At 43.7% G+C, this 18,156-nt stretch overlaps 1 protein-coding gene across 1 annotated transcript in view; it reads right to left on the bottom strand.

Annotated features, from left to right (window-relative positions):
• Positions 1–1,710: 1,710 nt before the first annotated feature.
• The window catches only part of DGKQ (diacylglycerol kinase theta), an 848,589-nt gene continuing 832,143 nt past the window's right edge, over positions 1,711–18,156 (bottom strand). Inside the window, exons 22-23 of the mRNA XM_069236577.1 lie at positions 6,699–6,851; positions 1,711–2,248 (exon numbers count right to left, since the gene is read on the bottom strand). Coding sequence (XP_069092678.1) covers positions 2,117–2,248; positions 6,699–6,851 — 285 coding nt within the window. The 3' untranslated portion in view covers positions 1,711–2,116. The remainder of the gene's footprint in view (positions 2,249–6,698; positions 6,852–18,156) is intronic.

Here is an 18,156-nt window from a genome sequence, read left to right on the forward strand (position 1 = left end):
CTTCGTATTGTGAATACATTACTGCCAAGCCATGACAAAAAGATATCTGCTAAAGACGTCAAACCACTTACCAGAGTGTCATATTCAAGCAAAATGTACTAAAGTAAGACAAAGGTCTTCCTCCATTTAAAACCACTGCATTTGTGTTAAACAAAATTTGCTCTAGACTGTGCCAAAACCTCCTATGTTAGCGTTGTGTACTAGGGATTCCCCCTGCACTCTTGAGCCGACCCTAGACTGATCACCCCCAAACTTAGCAATCATATCTAGATAGACCCGTGGATTTTGGCTAGCTGAGTAAAGATTGGTTAAGTCCCACATGGGTGAGCGGTGAGCATCTGGTAGTAGTTTACTTTAACAGAAAAACCATTACGACAGCTATCCACATGCATGCGCAACGGCAATCTAGTAATGTTTGTTCTTAAAGTAAAAGAAGAATTATTAGAAGATGGCCAATGTCTGGCATGGGCATGCATGATGTGCATTTTAATGTATTTTTTCTTTTAACTTCTAAGTAGAAAAAATATTCTAAATGGCCACTGCACGTATACTTGGACGTATTTGAATAAGGCCACCTCACACAGATAGGTGGCCATCTTGGAATGGTTTGAAAGCCATACTCAGATGGCTACGTGTTGCAGTATTAGCAGGAAGTGCCCAAAGTGAGAGGAGATGGGTTTGTTTAATCAAAAGAGTGGGGGGAGCAGTAAAGGAATGAAGGAGCAGAAAGAGAGGGCGAGAAACAAGTAGTTCACGCTTGTCATTCAAGGTCTTAACATCAGCCGTTAAGTATGCTTTCATCAGAGCAAAACACTGAGATCAATGCTCCTAAGCTGGGACAACCACTTGAACAGGAAGCTTAAGCTGCTTTGGGCAGGACCTATAAAGGCATTTATAATAAACAAACATATACGTCTGTTAAAGGTTTCTCGTGATGCAAAGGTAAAATAATTTATGAATGCCACCAGATACTCAAAATGCTACCATTGATCATAGTACACAAATATCCTGCTCATATTTTTCAGATTACATGGTTAAGCTGGCATGAGAAATATTCAAAGAAAGATAACACTGCAGTCAAACACTTGTTCTAAGTTTGTCCTGGGTGATTTTTTTTAACGAAATGCTAATACTCTGCCAGCTACAAATCAGTGGCTGTGAGTGCAGAAAAATACAAAATATAACTGCTTGTCTTTCTTTCATGATCCAGCCGATTTCTTTTGAAGTTTAAATTAGAATCTGTGGCAGAACAGACAAGTAAGGCCTGCATGCTAAGTCTCAAGTCAGTGTAGTAAGGAAGCAATACATCTAGGGTACTGGAGTTTCATGGAAATTATTCGATTTATGGCATCTTGAAAAGTCTCACTTTTTAGGCCACCACCTTGAGAAGCTGAACACCACTATTAGAGGAGAAAAAAACAAGCCTGAGCTAAGCTAACAGACCTGAGCTAAAATAAATTTTGGCAAAATGTTTTTTTTTTAAAGCAGGTACAAACTTTTTTTTTAAAACACACTCTGTTTTGTTCATGTGATATGAGCATATCCAGCAGGAACATCATATGCAACATACGATGAGCTACTGCGGTCAGTTTGTATCTGAAGTAAAACCAACAAGCTTACGTTTTCTGTGGAACGTGTCATTGAGTGGTCAGCTGGCATGGAGGAATGCACACGAGGATTTGAAAGTACACACATCAAGAACTGCCAAAATGTTAATCTATTGACTTGTTTCATTGATTGATTCTGCCATTATTCTTTCAAGATACAGAAGGCAAAAAACAGACAACATCCTCCCTCACCCACCTTAGAAGTGAACTGAAACAACAAGCCTTCTTTATTCGGTCTACTATCATTATGTCAGGCACGATTGATCTTTGAAGGATCATGACCAGGACTCCAAAGTCTCTTCAAGCACTTAATAACTTAAAAACACACAACAGAATAAAAGGCAAACCAGACAGGTTCTTGTTAAATGAAGATTTTTGCCACAGGCCGAAAAGGGCCAACAAATGTGGGTAAAAAACTCCACAGGGCTCCTCATACACCTTCCATCTGCCCCGTGCACGAACATATTCAGCTCCGTAGGCCAGCCTCCCAGAAACAACCAGCGGGGACACTAGTCCTGCAGCGTAAGGTCTTCATTACTTAGCTTACTCTTTTCATTGACTGTCACATTGTCTGTTTTTGAATCTTTCAAACTTCCAGTAGTTTTCTTCTGTTTCTGCTTCGATTTCCTGAGCATGTGGACCTTTGGTAGAACACAAATTTGAAAGACAGTCAGAGGTCATAAAATACAGAGAAGGGCCAGATAGTATTACTTGTACTTCAGCTAGGCCTAAGGGTAAAAGAAACGGTCAATAGCCAATTCAAATTTTAATTCTCTCATGAATTTCGAATTTAAAAACATTGCATCTATTTGTACTCGATTTTGGTTACTTTTGTTGACATTTCCGAGGACTGATGTGTATTTCACACACTTCCATGAGCACAGTGGCCCTAACGCCATCATTAAGACTGCTTGCCAACCTAGTAAACATAATTTGCTCGTATCGTGCTTACTTAGCTCCCATGGCACAGTTTAACACATGGTGCCCAGCATTGCCACCTTGTACAACACTTTCCATAGATCAGTACTACATAGCAATCCCTTATGTTTCCAATATTTTCATTTGAATTATTTCCATTCAGGTTGCAAGATACTTTATACATCTCCAATATATTTCAAATTATATATAAAATGTGTTCTCCTCTTTCTCCTCTCCCCTCATGTCCATGGCCTTTACTCTGCCAGTAGTTCCCCCTAAAGAACCCTGTAAAGGGTCCCAGACATTCCAAATGTGACTTTCTAGTTAAATGTACTATGCACATTTCTTCTGGTTTTTAGTATCGTGGAACAAGTTACTTACCTTTGGTAACACATTACCTGGTAGAGACATATTCTAGTGGCTGACTCCTTACCTTAGAATTTCCCCCAGGCGTCAGACTGGATCTGAAGATTTTTTCTTCGAGCAGTACCCTTGCGCACCATCAGGTGTGTCCGTCGTTGACGTCGTAGTTGCCGTGATGACTTTGTTGTCATATATAGGCACCATCCCAGCGTTCTAATGTCAGTTTCTTTTCACGACTTTCCACGCCAGAAGTGCGAGCCATGAAGAAAACTGAGATTGGTGCGCCAGAACTAGGGGCCTGAAAGGGAGTCCCAGTCTTTAAAAATCAGTTCACAGTGTGGGGAGGAGTGGTGGGTCGGTAAGGAATCTGCAACTAAAATGTGTCTCTACCAGATAATTCATTACCGAAGGTAACTAACTTGTTCATCTGATAGAGACTTCTAGTTGCAGATTCCTTACCTTAGCATAGATACTCAAGCAATACCATCCCTGGGGATGGGTCTGCAAACCAAGATCATACTAGGAAGTCCTGCAGGACCAAATGAACAAAATAGCTGTCTCTGTGGACCTGACTGTCCAGGCAGTAGTGTTTAGTGAACGTGTGCAGGGATGCCCACGTTGTCGTCTGGCAGATGTCCAGGACTGAAAATCTGTGTGCTAACGCAGTGGTTGCAGCTGTTGCTCTAGTGGAGTGAGGATGCAAACCCTCAGGGGATTGCTTCTTATCCAAAGCGTAGCACAGTTGAATGCAGATAACCCGTCTAGAGATGGTTTTCTTCTGCACTGCCCATCCTTTCTTTGCACCGACATAACCCTCAAAGAGTTGATCGTCAACCCGGAAGTCTTTGGTCGATTGAGGTAGAACGTAAGTGCTCTTTTTGGATCCAGATGGAGATCCTCCTCAAGTAGGCAAGGTGATGGATTGACCTACATGAAAGAGTGTGATCACTTTAGGGAGGAAAGAGGTCCTAGTATGAAGCAACACTTTGTCAGGATGGATAGAGATGAAGGATGGCTTCAAAGAAAGCGCTGGCAGATCACTCACTCTCCATGCAGACGTGATGGCTACAAGGAAGGCTGCTTTATGGTAAGAAGCAGAAGACAACAATTATGAAGAGGCTCAAAAGGAGTACACACGTGGAAAGTAAGTACCAGGTTCAAACCCCACTGGGGCATTTAAAACGGGGTAGCGGGAACATGTGGGTAATACCTTTAATCAATTGTGCCAAAATGGGAAATTTAAACAAGGAGGGCTGATCAGGAGGTCTGAGGAAAGCAGAGATTGCAAATAGATAACCCCTAAGGGTGCCCCAAGAAGAGCCCCACTGGGAGTGACAGAATAAACAAGGGGACCTCAGACAGAGGTGCAGAAAAGGGATCAACGGTTTTGATGGTACACCATGCCACAAATTTAAACTGTTAAACTGTTTTGGTGGAGGGACGCCTAGCTGCCAAGATAACATCACAGACTTTGGGTGGAAAGTCGAAAGTTATCAACTGCCACTGCTCAATCTCCATGCATGAAGATGGAGACTGGACAGGCAGGGGTGGAGAACCCTCCCCTGCTGCAGTGACAGAAGATCCTCCTGAAGAGGCAGGCTGAGTGGAGGATTGATGGCCATGTTTAGAAGCTTGAGATACCATACTCTCCATGCCCAGTCCAGAGCCACAAGAACTACTTGGGCCTGGTTGTTCTTTATCTTCTTGAGAACTCTTGGCAGAAGTGGTTCTGGTGGAAAAGCGTACAGGGGGCCCGAGTTTCACTCGAGATGAAAAGGGTCGCCAAGCGAGTGCCGCCTTGGAAATTCCAATGCACAAAACAGCTGACATTGCGTGTTCTCTGTGGAGGCAAACAGATCTAACAAAGGTTCTTCCCACTGCTGAAAGAGACCTTGCGCCAGCTCAGGATGGAGACACCATACGTGATCGACCATGCATTGATGGCTGAGTTCGTCTGCTCTGGCTTTCAGAGAGCCTGCCAGATGTTGAACAACCATGGATATGCCCTGACGTTCCAAATATGTCAGAGACACAGGGCCTCTTGAGAAAGGCTCCAGTACCCCACCGCCCTGCTTGTTGCAGTACCACATGGTGGTGGTGCTGTCTGATAACACCTGCACCACTTTTCCTTGGAGAGAGGGAAGGCATGCTCTTAATGCAAGCCTGATTGTCCTGAGCTCCAGAAGGTTGATGTGGAGCCTGAACTCCCAGATGCCTCTGATCTCCGCCTCTCCGAAGTGGCCGCCCCATCCCAGGAGTGACACATCTATCACCACTGTCTAATCTGATTAGGGAAGGGAAAGGGGTTTGCCTCTAACCCAATCTTGGTTTGTTAACCACCACTGCAGATCTTTTGCAGTTCCCTCCGAGATATGGACCATCTTGGGAGAGATTCCCCTGATGCTGCGCCCACTGGAACTTCAGGTCCCACTCCAGAGCATGCATATGCCATCTGGCATGTGTGACCAGCAGGATGCAGGAGGCCATGAGGCCCAGCAGCCACAGAGTCATTCTCAATGAAACCCAGAATAGAAGCTGAAACATCGGTATCATAGCTTGAATATCCTGGACTTGCTGCTAGGGAGGATAAGCCCGAAACTGCACTATGTACAGAACAGCTCCAATGAAAGGGAGCATCTGAGAGGGAGTCAGGTGTGACTTTGGCATGTTTATAGTGAACCCCAGCGAATGCAATAGGTCCACCATAGTCTGGAGGTGGGAGATGATGGCCTGGGGCAAGCCCACTTTTAGCAGCCGGTCGTCGAGGTAGGGGTAGACAAACTCCTACCGGATGCAGATGAGCTGCAACCACTGCCATCACTTTTATGAACACCCAAGGGGCGCTGGTAAGGCCGAAGGGGAACACTGTGAACTGAAAGTGCTTGTGACCTACCACGATCCGCAAGTAAAATCTGTGGGCAGGTAGGACGGGAATATGGAAATAGGTGCCCTGCAAGTCCAAAGCTACCATCTAGTCTCCAAGGCAGAAAGGACCTGAGCCAGGGAGAGTGTTTTGAACTTCTGCTTCCTGAGGAAGAGACTGAGGGTCCAGAGGTCTAGGATAGGATGAAGGCCCTTGTCATTTTTGGGCACCAGAAATTAGCTGGAATAACAACCACAGCCTACTTCTGGGACACTGACTCCCTTGACCAAGAGAGCTGTAACCTCCTCGAAGAGAAGTGCCAAGTGATCCTCCACCATCTGATCATAGGATGGTGGCAGGGCAGGAGGGGTAGTCTCGAAATGGAGGGAGTAGCCCCTTCAGACGATCTGCAAAACCCAGCTGTCTTTTGTGATGGATTCCCAGTGGGGCAGGTGAAGGTGAATCCTGCCACCAACTGGACTGACATAGTGTGATGGACTACGAAGACTTGGAGGCTGCAGTGGGGGTGATGGACTGGGCCGACCGCTGACTCCCTGATCCATGAAGAGGTTGGATCCTGCATCCTCGGCCATGCAGAGACTGGGCAGCATGCGTGGCACGGTGGCTGGAGGGAAATGGACACAGTAGCGTGCCCCTTCCGTAGCCACAAAAGAAACGAAAAGCAGACTAGTTGGGCGAGAGGCAACTTCGAGGCCGAGGGAATGAGCACTACAATCCGGCTTCTATTTCTTTATGTCTAGACTGCTTTTACACACTCCAGGAACAAGTGTTTTTACAACCTTCATAGTTCCATATAGAATGGAAGCTGACGTTGAAAGCCTGAGTAAAAGCCTGCCAGGATATAGACCTAGCATCTTGAAGTTACAGCTAAGACTTTGCAGAAGGCATGTTATCCCCTTGGGCACTTACTCTCATGTCAATCTCACCTTAGGTCCCGCTGCAGAAATGATAATTTGGCCTGGAGGCTGGATCCAGGGCTCTCCGTCCACCTGCACAGCAATAGGCTTCAGCAGAGTCACACGGAAGTATGACCCCTGAGCGATGCGGATACCTGAACGCAGCCCACTTTGCACTTGGCCCTGCAACAGAATAAAACAGACAACATTTACATTCCGTTTACTAAACCAGGGACGTTAGTCTTACAATTGTAGATTTAATTCTCAGTCTCTGACAACAAAAGATGCCAAACATTCATTGTTCATTAAAGAGAGCCAACATTATAAAATGCGATGACGGAGAAAGTGAGGGGTAAAGTGACCTACAAGTGCACTGTCCACACTTCTCTAACATCAATTTACTTAATGCATAATCTGATTCACATTTCTAAAATCTGTTGGCAGCATCACTGCTTGTAGTCTCAGGCTATCCTACTAGGCCAATCCTTATTGCTATGTTGCTTTTCCCCAAATCTTCATGTACTGTTAAGAGCGACAGGCTTCAATTTTTCCACCATGGATGCTTCACTTCTTAGTAGAGTCCAAAGTATATTTTAACCATTTAGGAATAATGTTTTTGGCTAAATATGCTGCTCTATTTTTTAAAAAACATTTTTGCATGACAATGCCCGGGCGCCACAGTAAGACTGCCATTCAGGTTTTGCCACTGTTACTGAGTTGATGTGCTTCAAAAGCTGCCCCTCCTTTTCCCAAAAACACCCCTGGTCAAATGTAACTTCTCCAGTGTGCCTTACATTCTATGTTTAGTCATAGATTTCTTAGATATTTTGAGTGGTACAAACACCCTATAAAGGTCTGCCTCTGGTCTACCAATTTTGCTGCTCACCACCCTTTAACATGCTGCACAACTGATCACCAATCTTCCAAAATGTTTTTTGAAGAAAAATCATAGTAATAAAAAAATGACAATTAAAAATATTAGGTGTCCTTACAAATGCTACCATATTGTGAAGGGTTTTTATCATATTAATGGTGGGAAACACAATACCTCCATTTCAATGAGGCTGTAATCAATGGGTACCATGCCCCCCAAAACATATACTTCTGCCTCGGGCCTGATCCTGCAGACTGCTCTGAAAGGTGTGAAGCATTCTTTACTGCACACAAAGAAAAAAGTAAATAAACATTGTAGCCAACTAATCCCAGTCGGTCAAACAACTACGACCAATGCTTACCTCTTTGGAATTAACTTAGCTACCAAATGTTTCACTCTGACAGAATCTTACTCGAACTTGACAGCCTCAAGCAAAGGCTAAGCGTTCGCTCTCCTCTCCTGTGCTGCCCCTGGTAGCACTTCTATGCTATTTTTCAGTATTTGTAGCATATCACAAAATCGCATTAACAAATGGAAATGTCATGCTGAAATCTGGAAAATTGGCAGAACCTTAAATTTGACCCTGAACTTGTCTGATTTCCTTGCAGAGGTAAGATTCCCCATTGATTCCAGAAGATCAGAGCTATGTGTTACCTCTCCCATCCGCAAGTCCATGTTTGAGGCTCAGTCACATGTGGGTCTTTTCTAGACATGCTGAGTAGAAAGGCTGGGATGCCAAAGTAGGCCACAAACTTTTCACAGTGAAAGCATCTATTTTTTCCTGTACTTGGAGAGGCTGACAATTTGCTATTTCCCTTTAGATTTTGTTTTAATGTGCTTCATTTTCTCCTCATGAAACATAAACAGTGACTGTAATTTTTCAACACGATTTACAGAATTACCAAAGCGCTTATCAATCTCAGGCACTCATTTCTGATATGAAATTATTTGATACTGAGGTATACAGTCTGCCTTCTGTTCCATTCTATCAGTGTTCCTCTTCACCTCATTGACCATCTGGACCACTCTTTCCAATTATTACATTCCCTTAATCGCGATCATGGGTTATTGATGGGGCGTGAAATGGAGATGATGTCTCGGTCATGTGAACTCACCAAGACTGCTCTGTTTCTCCACTCTCACTTTAACAGTATTCACATAGACAGGTTCTTTACTGTCTAGGAGGAAAATAGTCCCAAAGGGCAATGTGCAATGACTTCCAAGATAGAATTAACAATTTACTGGGTGGCAATACAGCAGTCAGTATAAAATACAACAAGACTGAGGGACTTGAGATTTCCCCTTTTATCCACATGTGACTTTGCCAGCATACTATAAGGATTATGATTTGCAGGATGCCCAGATGTGCCATCTCCTCCAAAGCCAGGCTCCGAGTGCTGTGTGATATAACACCAAAACAGCATAGAAGCCATAGGGCAATAATAGCAATGTAACGTAATAGCAGAGGAAGACACAAACGCCTCCGTGCAGACTTAAAAGCACACAACAGCCACTGGTCATTACAAACCCCCAATTACACTTCTAATGAGCGGGTGGGTAGAAACAAGGAGAACAAGCATTTACAATGCAATAGGTCTCGCATTTGCTTGAGTTAGAGCTATTAGCTTTGTACATGCATAACTGGACTTTTCTCGCCACAGACATTTTTCAGCCGTGCTGCATAATTTGGTCCTCTCTGCTATATAACTCCAGTGGCACGGCATTATACCTAGTAATAGGGCGGAAAACAGTGAAGCCTCTTGCTACAGCACTTTGAAACTGGTATGAAACACTACATGAAACTAGAGTAATATTCTTAATAATAATACTGATAATAATAATAATTATAATAATAATTGTTGTTTTTATTAGTAGTAGTGTAAGTGTTCCTATAATGAACTTTGCTTTTGCTGATATTGGCTATGTTGTCCAGGTCGCATCAGAGAATAAACGGGTCCCATGTCATAAGACTGCTTTCAATTGCAAACTAATTCAAGATTGCCCGAGTTAACATGGCCGTCTATCAGTCACTCAGTGTGATGCCTTCACCGAGCGACTGCAGAAGGTTTGACAATTGCTTTTATTAATAGTTTTGTGTTGGTGCCTGCAGCGCTAACAGCTGATATTTACAGACTTTAGAAGTGTGAAGACCAATGTTAATTTCTTGCCTAAGGTTATACTTTGAAATTAACGCAGAGCTCCGAAGCCTCTTGACGTTCTTTGGGTGCATCCTTCCTGCAGAGCTTCGAATGACCCCAGTGTCTGCAGGGCACACCGATGCCCACCCACATTCGGTACAATTAAGTCGCCCACATATACGATTAATTCATGATTCTTTACTTTGTCTCAGACAGCAGATGTTGGCCTAGTGAAAGTGTCTTTTTTAAATTACACGCAGAATGCGATTTGTTTCCTCATTGATTCATTCAAATAGTATGAGGGAAGAGAAGAGGGGCCGGCGTGTCCTATCTAAGCAGTTTTGCACCAACTGTGACACAAGGTACATTTGCTGCTGCATGGAGGGGGACAAAAGGTCAGGGATCCACAGAGTCTGTTAACTGCCCCCGATATCATTAGATGCGTTGAGATAGTCCACGGGTTTACGTCTATCTTGTAATTTTATCCGCATTAATACACCACATGGCTGTTTACGTAACTCAATTCAAAGCACCATTTAAAGGAGTCGAACAGTGCCTCGGTGAGCGTCTCTGCTGCAGTAAGAATGTCTGCATAAATGTGCAATGACCAGAGCATGAATGTGCGCTGCATGCAATGCAACCCTGGGTCATTCTAGACACAAATATTCCAGTGTCCACACTGCTCGTTGTCCACGTTACTGCTGGATGATATTACGTATGGGATGAAGCATCCCCTGCTGTCCCTTAAAGGATAGTGCACATCACTGAGCATTTCTGTGACCATACAGAACTAGAGGGGGTAAACGCCGGAGAAGGCATGATGTATGCATGCCTTTCACTAACTGATGCACATGCATGTGTCAGGAGGCAGTGCAGACGAGTTGTGAATGGGTTTCCTTTAATAGTAAATACGTCCCAGGACTGGCAGCTAGGCACTAGAAAGTAGCAGAGTTTTACGACTCCTCACTCTGGCATTTCCAGATGATTACTTTCAACTTGGACATCACGTGATGTGACATGAGTTCGTTTGCCAAGATATGGACTTGTTCCTTTGTAAATCACGCGAATAAATTTGTGCTTTCAGCCGTCCACCCGGGCAGGGCAGGAACCAACCGAGGCCACGCCTCTTTCAAAGAAACTCCCGCCCTGACGTCAAAGAGCCGTGGTCATACAGGGGTGACCCATGAGTGGCTTACGGACACAGTTTATGTTCTTTCTGCTGCAGCTTTGCACAAAGGGCAATCACATTTTCATTATTTTAATTAGTTTCTAAGCACATGCAGCTCCCGTACCATGCTGAACACGCTCGTGGAGGTAAACCAAAGTCAGCATTACACATACCTAGTGAGAGAGGAAAATGATAAGGTCTTGCAGGGCCATTAGCTCGTCCCTTTTAGTAATTAACATCAATAAAAATAACCTGTGTTTGTTGTTATGCAAAGTAGGAAGAGTATGTCAGCCTGAAAATGGCCTGCAGCAAAACAAAGAAGCTGGAGATTTCAATCAACTGGTGCTTAAACTGTATGGATTCAACTGGTGCCCTCTTGTGGCTGAGAAGAAAATACTTCTGCGATGTCGAATTACATACTTTCTGTGCATTTTCAGTACAAGGTGGAATGTTTTCCATGAAACCCATTTGAGTAGAAGAAAGGAAAACTTTTCTAGCTTTCGAAAGGCACTTCAGCGCAGCAGGAGCAGGTCAGATCATGTTTAGATGCAAAAGAACGTTGTAAACTCCTAACTGGACTTTTCATGCCACATAAATAAGAAAAGAAACAACCATTTGGAATGCAATAGTCTGGTGTTTGCTCGAGTTAGAGCTCAGAGCACCACTGATGGCGAAGGGTCGGAATGTGCTGCTCCCCCCGTCCAGCCCTCCTCCCTGTGATTCTGCTGGGCCTCGTAAATGGTGACATGCTTCGAATGGGCAGCGGGAGAGACCAGCAGTTTCATGTTTCTCAGGTTAATTTGCGAGACGCGTATCCAGCCAAGGGTTTGTTTTTGAAATCCGGGACATGTTTTAGCTCATAAAAGCAGGAAGACATGTCCCGGATGCCAAACAAAAACAAACATTGAACTAGAGTGGGTTTCGCGTTCGCTTGAGTTAGAGCTATTAGTGTTTTCCTGCCACACAAACTGAAAATAAAAAGTTAAACAGTTGACATAAGCGGCCGGTTCAAAGCAACGCCGTGAGCTCGCAGAGACAGACTAAAGGAACAAGCATTTGAAATGCAAGAACAGAAAATGTGCGAGGGAGAGTAAGGAATGGAGTAAACAAAGTCACACATGACTGCAAATGAAAATAAGTAATAGATTAGAACCCTGTAAACAGAAACAGCCTGGAGCCACCAAAACATCCAGCGCTCTGGTCAAATGCTATTAGCCTTTGAAAAAAGTAATCCCTAAGCACATGCTACATAGGCACAAGTGGAAGGGTACAAGTACTAGGGCCATGCTCCAGGGGAGTGTGCAACTGTGGAAAAGGTGGGACAAAGAGCAAGGATTGACCACTAGCAAGCAAGGATTTTTTAAGGGCACTGAAACAAACCAGTGAAAAAGCAGAGACCCCACTAATAAGTATATACTAAAGTATATACAAGAGGCCTCGAATGCTCGACCTAAAAATGACATAGACAACCTAATGTAAATTTGCAAAATAAAGGGCCTCCCGCAGGTTAACTAATTACTTTGGACATTCCAGGCTGTCCTGCACAGATCATCCATAGCCATGCTGAGTTTAGACAATGCAGTTTAAAGTAACACACAGGCTAAAGCACGATCCATGAGCTATGCTACAGGCAGAGGGTGGTTTCTGTACTAGAACAGCAGGGCTCCACTCGTTTTCCAGGCCCTTAAAAATGTTTTCCCTTAATCTTGCACTTAACCTTAAGTGCCAGGCTGCTTCAAACTCGCTCGGAGAATGGACAGGCACCCAAGCAAAGATAAGATACACAGTGCACATGTACAGGATTCTATTACATAGGCTTACCTTTTTGCAGCCATAAATTTTCATAAGAAAGATTCCTCAGCAGTGACATAGCCTACAATGGTGGAACTCTTCACCACACTGGGATGCATGAACACGGACTGTCCACCAGTGGGTGTACTTTAACACAACTGATCCATGTCGGGGATTCTAAAACATCCGGGAGTGGCTGACACAAATCTCAAGGGGGCTTGGGGGGAGACGAGGGGGTAGATATGGAACAGAGACAGGGGGGCTTAGTCTGTGCACTGGAATCTGTGCTGATTCTCCAACTCGGCAGTACAACACAGTCAGGTTGGTTGGAGAAACCTAAGTGCGCATGTCAGTTTGGCCAGCCTAAGAGGGATGGCCAAACTGACATGCGCATTTAGGTGCACTTACTCCACTCCTCCTCCCCCCCTCCCATGGCCAAACCCTGCCCCTCCCTGCACAAGCTGGCTCAGAGTCAGCAGCTGAAAAATAAAACGATAAGCAATGTACACAGTCAGAGATTTAAGATTGGTTATGGATGTCTTGTGGCTCACTTGTAAATTTTGGACTTCATGAATGGGTGCAGGGAATGTAGGACTAGAGCGAAACATGGAGTACAGAATCTAGATGTTCAGTGCGTGGTGGTAGCTTTTGTGCGTAGATCGGATGTGTGAATGGTGATTTTAAGGTTACTGGGTGAAACTGTCCCGTGGCCATACCTCTTTTTTAGACGTTCACTTATTCCTTGCCTGAAAATTTGCATCATCAGCTTTTATCTGTTTGCTTATAATTTTTTATCAGGTTAATATTAGTAGCTGTCAAACCCCAGCTACATTTAGGTAAAGCTGGAATGCTAAACCCTTGAACTCCTCTTGGAAGAAACCAGCTCAATTTCTCACTCATAGCAAAACATGTTGGTTCTTTCTGCCCTACCACATTCAAATTTCACTAGCTGTCACTGATCACAGGGGATGTGGGGCATTTACTGTACCGGATAGTCCACGTCTTTTAAGAGTTAACAAATCAAACGAACTGCCACAAAGGGATGCAATATACGAATGGCAACGTGGTTATCAATGGGATACAAAAAGATGTGATGCAGGAAGCAGCAATTCAAGCACAATCATGTAAGCACATAGAGATACCCAATTTTGGGCCACGGCGGACTACAAGCACAGTATGGCCTAATGAGTGCAGACAGAAAAAGAGCCTATGCACACCATGGGCCATAAAATCTGATCTTCTGGAGAGTGCACCAAATATGATTGCATTCTGGGGTGGCATAATGGAATAAGAATTAATAGGTGGCACATGTGGCTGAGGATCTTCTCTGAATCTGCCTGGATATCACTATGGGTGGCTTGAGGAAACTAACAGACAGCAACAAACCAGACTGGCAATACTGCACATTGCTGAGGCTGATGTAAAGGGATCCTGGAGTTGAAGGGAATTGCTCCCTTACCCCAAGTGGACAGGGGACTTGACCCCTGAGTCCTATCCCCAAATGATACATGGTACTGGTGCTGAACAGGACCAATAAGTTGGGTGAGGGACCATTAATTACTGCCTAGAGAAGAAAGAAGGAGCAGTCCCAACCTAACACCTTGAAATCTAATCATTCTGGCTCAAGACTCTGCAGGCCGGGGGGGATTAAAGCTAAGGGTCTGATTTAGATGTTGGGGGAGGAAATACCCTGTCACAAACGTGACAAATATCCAGCTTGACATATTACAATTCCCAACTGATAGAATGGGATTGTAATACGGTGGGCAGAATATCCATCACGTTTGTAATGGAGTATTCCCCCTCACCAACTTGTAAATCAGGCCCTAAGTGGCCTCCAACAGGCAAAGGACATACCCAACAATGTGAGATATTAACATCAAAAGCCACATGTCTATAGCAATTCCTTTTAAGACAAAAATAAGCACAATCAGATTAGCCTTTAAACCCTTCTCCAATGAACTCCAGGGACACATGGCCTTGATAGAGATAAGAACAGATGATATTAAAATTTTTATAAATCAACTTTCCTCTCATGTCAAAACTTTGCAGGCACTTACTTGGGCACTCTGGGAGCAGATTAAGTGTCAGACCCACATAACTATCCAGGGGTAAAGCAGTTTAGCTCCCCTCTGAAACAGGTGATTACCCCTCGATTGGTCACAGTCAGGTCTGGTCAGCATCTTTCAATGGCAGGGTGCTAGTTACAAATCTGCAAAATCAACATGTGGATGCAAAATATTGCCCTCTCATTGGGCTTTCGAAAGTAAACCAGTAAGGAACCCCTGTGACGAAGCAGTCCAGTTTGGGAGTGGAGATGTGTTAAGACTACCCAGCGTGAGGACCATCTGCTTGAAACTGCTCTACGTGTTTGGTAATAAGAGCAGGAGTAATACAAACAAAATAATAGGCCAGGCAACTAAATGTGATAGATTTAAAAGTAGAAACCAGGAAGTTTCGCTATTCCAAAAGCCAATGGTCCAGAAAGGCAAAGAAGACTGCCAAGACACCTGGAGTAAAGCCACAATGTAAGTAAGTATGGTCTGTTGGTGCTACAAAAGTTACAGAATTTGGCACACTCGATGGAACAAGTGATGCTTTACTGCATCATTCTGTATATAGGTACGCTAAATGTTGGTTCATGAGTGCCTTTGAAGGGACAATGAGTACACATAGATTGATCTGTTTACAATTGTACAATTACCACTTAGGCACGTAAGGTTTCTTTGCAAAATAACAAATCTGGGTAAACAATCCACAAATACTTACTGGGTAGAATAGCCCTAATTAAGATGATGGTGCTGCTCCGCTTTCTGTATATCCTTCAGAACTACCTGTGCTATATACCTGAAGCATGGTTCCATTAAGTGACAGCAATGATGCGTTCTTTTCTTTGGAAGGGGTGTCGCCCCAGGATTTCCCACGCCAAATTTCACTGATCGATCTCTGATGGAGTGGTTGCTCTTGTAGATATCCAGCTATATTACTGGGCATCTGACCTCCTTGTTGTGAATGACTGGATGACATGCAGCTGGAGTGACCCTACATACCACCTGGAAGTTGACAGTCTTGATGGGGTGCTGGACTATCTACATGACTGTTCAATACCCCAGGTGCTTCCAGAGATGACCAGTGTCATCATTTTGATATGGAGGAGAGCCCTCTGTTTTATGGTGTGGGACAGTCACCTGACAGGCCATACTCTTCTCTGGTGCGAACGCTGGCTAATGCAGTTGTTGAGGCTAGAGAGTTTCCATAAATGGGACCTGTTAGGTATCACAACGCTTGCGTATCTTTGGTGAGGACTGACTATGTATTCATCTGCTGACCTCCAGGCACAATTTTCCCTTTCACATACACAATTTCACAAATAACTCCAGGTATGACACGCCTTGACCTGCTACGCATTGCAACTCCAAGATGTACTGGAGTTCAATCTTCTCGAAGCAAAGCAGGATGGGATGGGGCAGAATCACCTAGATGTACCGCACTAGGGTGCTTTTGCAAGACTTGGGATGATTGGATTGAGAAGTTTGACGTGGTTGAATGGTGGGAGGCTTGTATGGCTAGTGATATCAGCAAGCCTACGTCTGGTGCAACTGCATTATCTACACCACACATACCTGTCCCCTCGACGCCACTGGCTTTCTCCGAAATTCCAATTGTGCATGGTGCAGGCCCCCCCCCCATCCCCAAGCTGATTTATTTCACTCAGTATGGCAGTGTCCTATAATAACTCCACACTGGTCTAAATTTGAGCGTACACTGTTGGTAGTTTTGGAAACCACAGTCCAACTGACTCCAAAACTGGCATTGTTGGGTGTGGAGGGAGACATGGGAAGTCCTCGGGATGACAGGGCCTTGGTGGGGCATCGTAATCTTAGTGGCCAAGAGGGGCATTGCTCAGACGTGCAAAAATCCAGACTCACCACAGATGGCCCAGTGGCATGCCAGAATGGAATGGTGCACCAGACAAGAGGAACCAATTTATAAGGGTCACGAGTGGAATTTAATTAAACATCTAATTATCCATGGGACATGTTGCTTAATAAATCTACTTGTCCTGTAAAAAAATCTGCTTGTCCCTTTGGTGCCATGTAGTGCAGCGAAAAATTACGCCAGCAGCCTCATTATGTAAGAGCTCTGATAACAGCCTCTCTGATTTCACCAGGGCTAATACTATAGTAGGGCTTGAATACTAGCAATTTGAAGCCCTACTATAGCAATTCTTTTATTTCATCACCTTTCCGCAGATCTACATACTAGGGCTGAAGGAAGCAGTAAGCAATAGTTCCAGGGTTGGAATACCATTGAGTTTGTGCAAACCTACTTACTTGTATGTTTTAAGAATTTTCACCAGCTCTTCTCTAATCTTTTCCCATACTGAGAAAGGGTGGAAATTTACTCCTGACAATGGCAAAAGTAGAAGTTCTTCCAGGGTTGGGAAAAAGTGGTTGGAGGAAAAAGCCAACTTATACACGCTCAATAGATTTCCACATTGGCAAATCTGCAGATGTATAGTTGCTCGTGCCAAAATACAGTTCACAAATATTTTCTAACCATACCATAGCCTGGTCTACTTCTGTAAATTATTGTGAATTCATGAAAGCCACTAATGCAAAGACATATACCATAGGTGCACTTTTGTGATTTTTTTTAAAGAATTGGGCCCCTAAATAGGTCTGATGTTAACCAAGGCATTTTGTTTTAATTAAAATTCTATTTCTCTCACTATCCATCTATCGGCTGGCTTTACTGTGAGTGATGGCATTCTGTTCTTTCACTAGGAGCATATTGGTACACAAAGTAGTTTTGTTCAGTACTAGGAAGTACTGTGTCAATGTGTGCTTTTTTGAGACCAAAGGTTTTTTTTGCTTTTTGCCAATGTTTGTTACAATGGTGAGAGCCTGGCAGCTCCCTCAACAATAAAGTGTTACAAGAGCCATGTCAAAACAAGACACCATTGACAAAACCAAAAGACTGGTCACCAATGTTAGATTAGTTGGCTTTGCCAGTGCTTGTTTATTTTCATATTTCCTATGTATTCCTTGTTGAAAATGGTTCTATGACTTTCCAAATATGTTTTTGTTTTTTTTAAATACTAGCATGCATCAACACATTTTACTAAACAAAGCTTCAAAGAAATACTACTTAGGATTTCATAGTAATTTAGCGAAACTTTTTTTTCCTAATTGCATTTTTTCTAGTGAACATTTCATTTTGAAAGCAAAGAATCATCAGTCTTGCTTAGAACCTTATGCAGACATTTGCATCTAACCAGAGAGCATTCTGGGAGCATTTTACATAGCTTCATATTGTTAAACCTTTCAAGTGTGTGTGTACACATTTTTTACTGGAACCACTGTCAGTAGTGGAGTGTGACCTTACGCTTATTTAGAGAGCTCACCCTAATAAACAAGGCTTTGCATTAATGAACCATAAATACAAGTTCAACCGGCATTAACATACAGACACAAATATTACCTGAAATGCAGACATATTTTCCTTCCCTGTGAA

This window comes from Pleurodeles waltl, chromosome 1_2 (assembly GCF_031143425.1).
Source record: "Pleurodeles waltl isolate 20211129_DDA chromosome 1_2, aPleWal1.hap1.20221129, whole genome shotgun sequence".
NCBI classification, from domain to species: Eukaryota; Metazoa; Chordata; class Amphibia; order Caudata; family Salamandridae; genus Pleurodeles; species Pleurodeles waltl.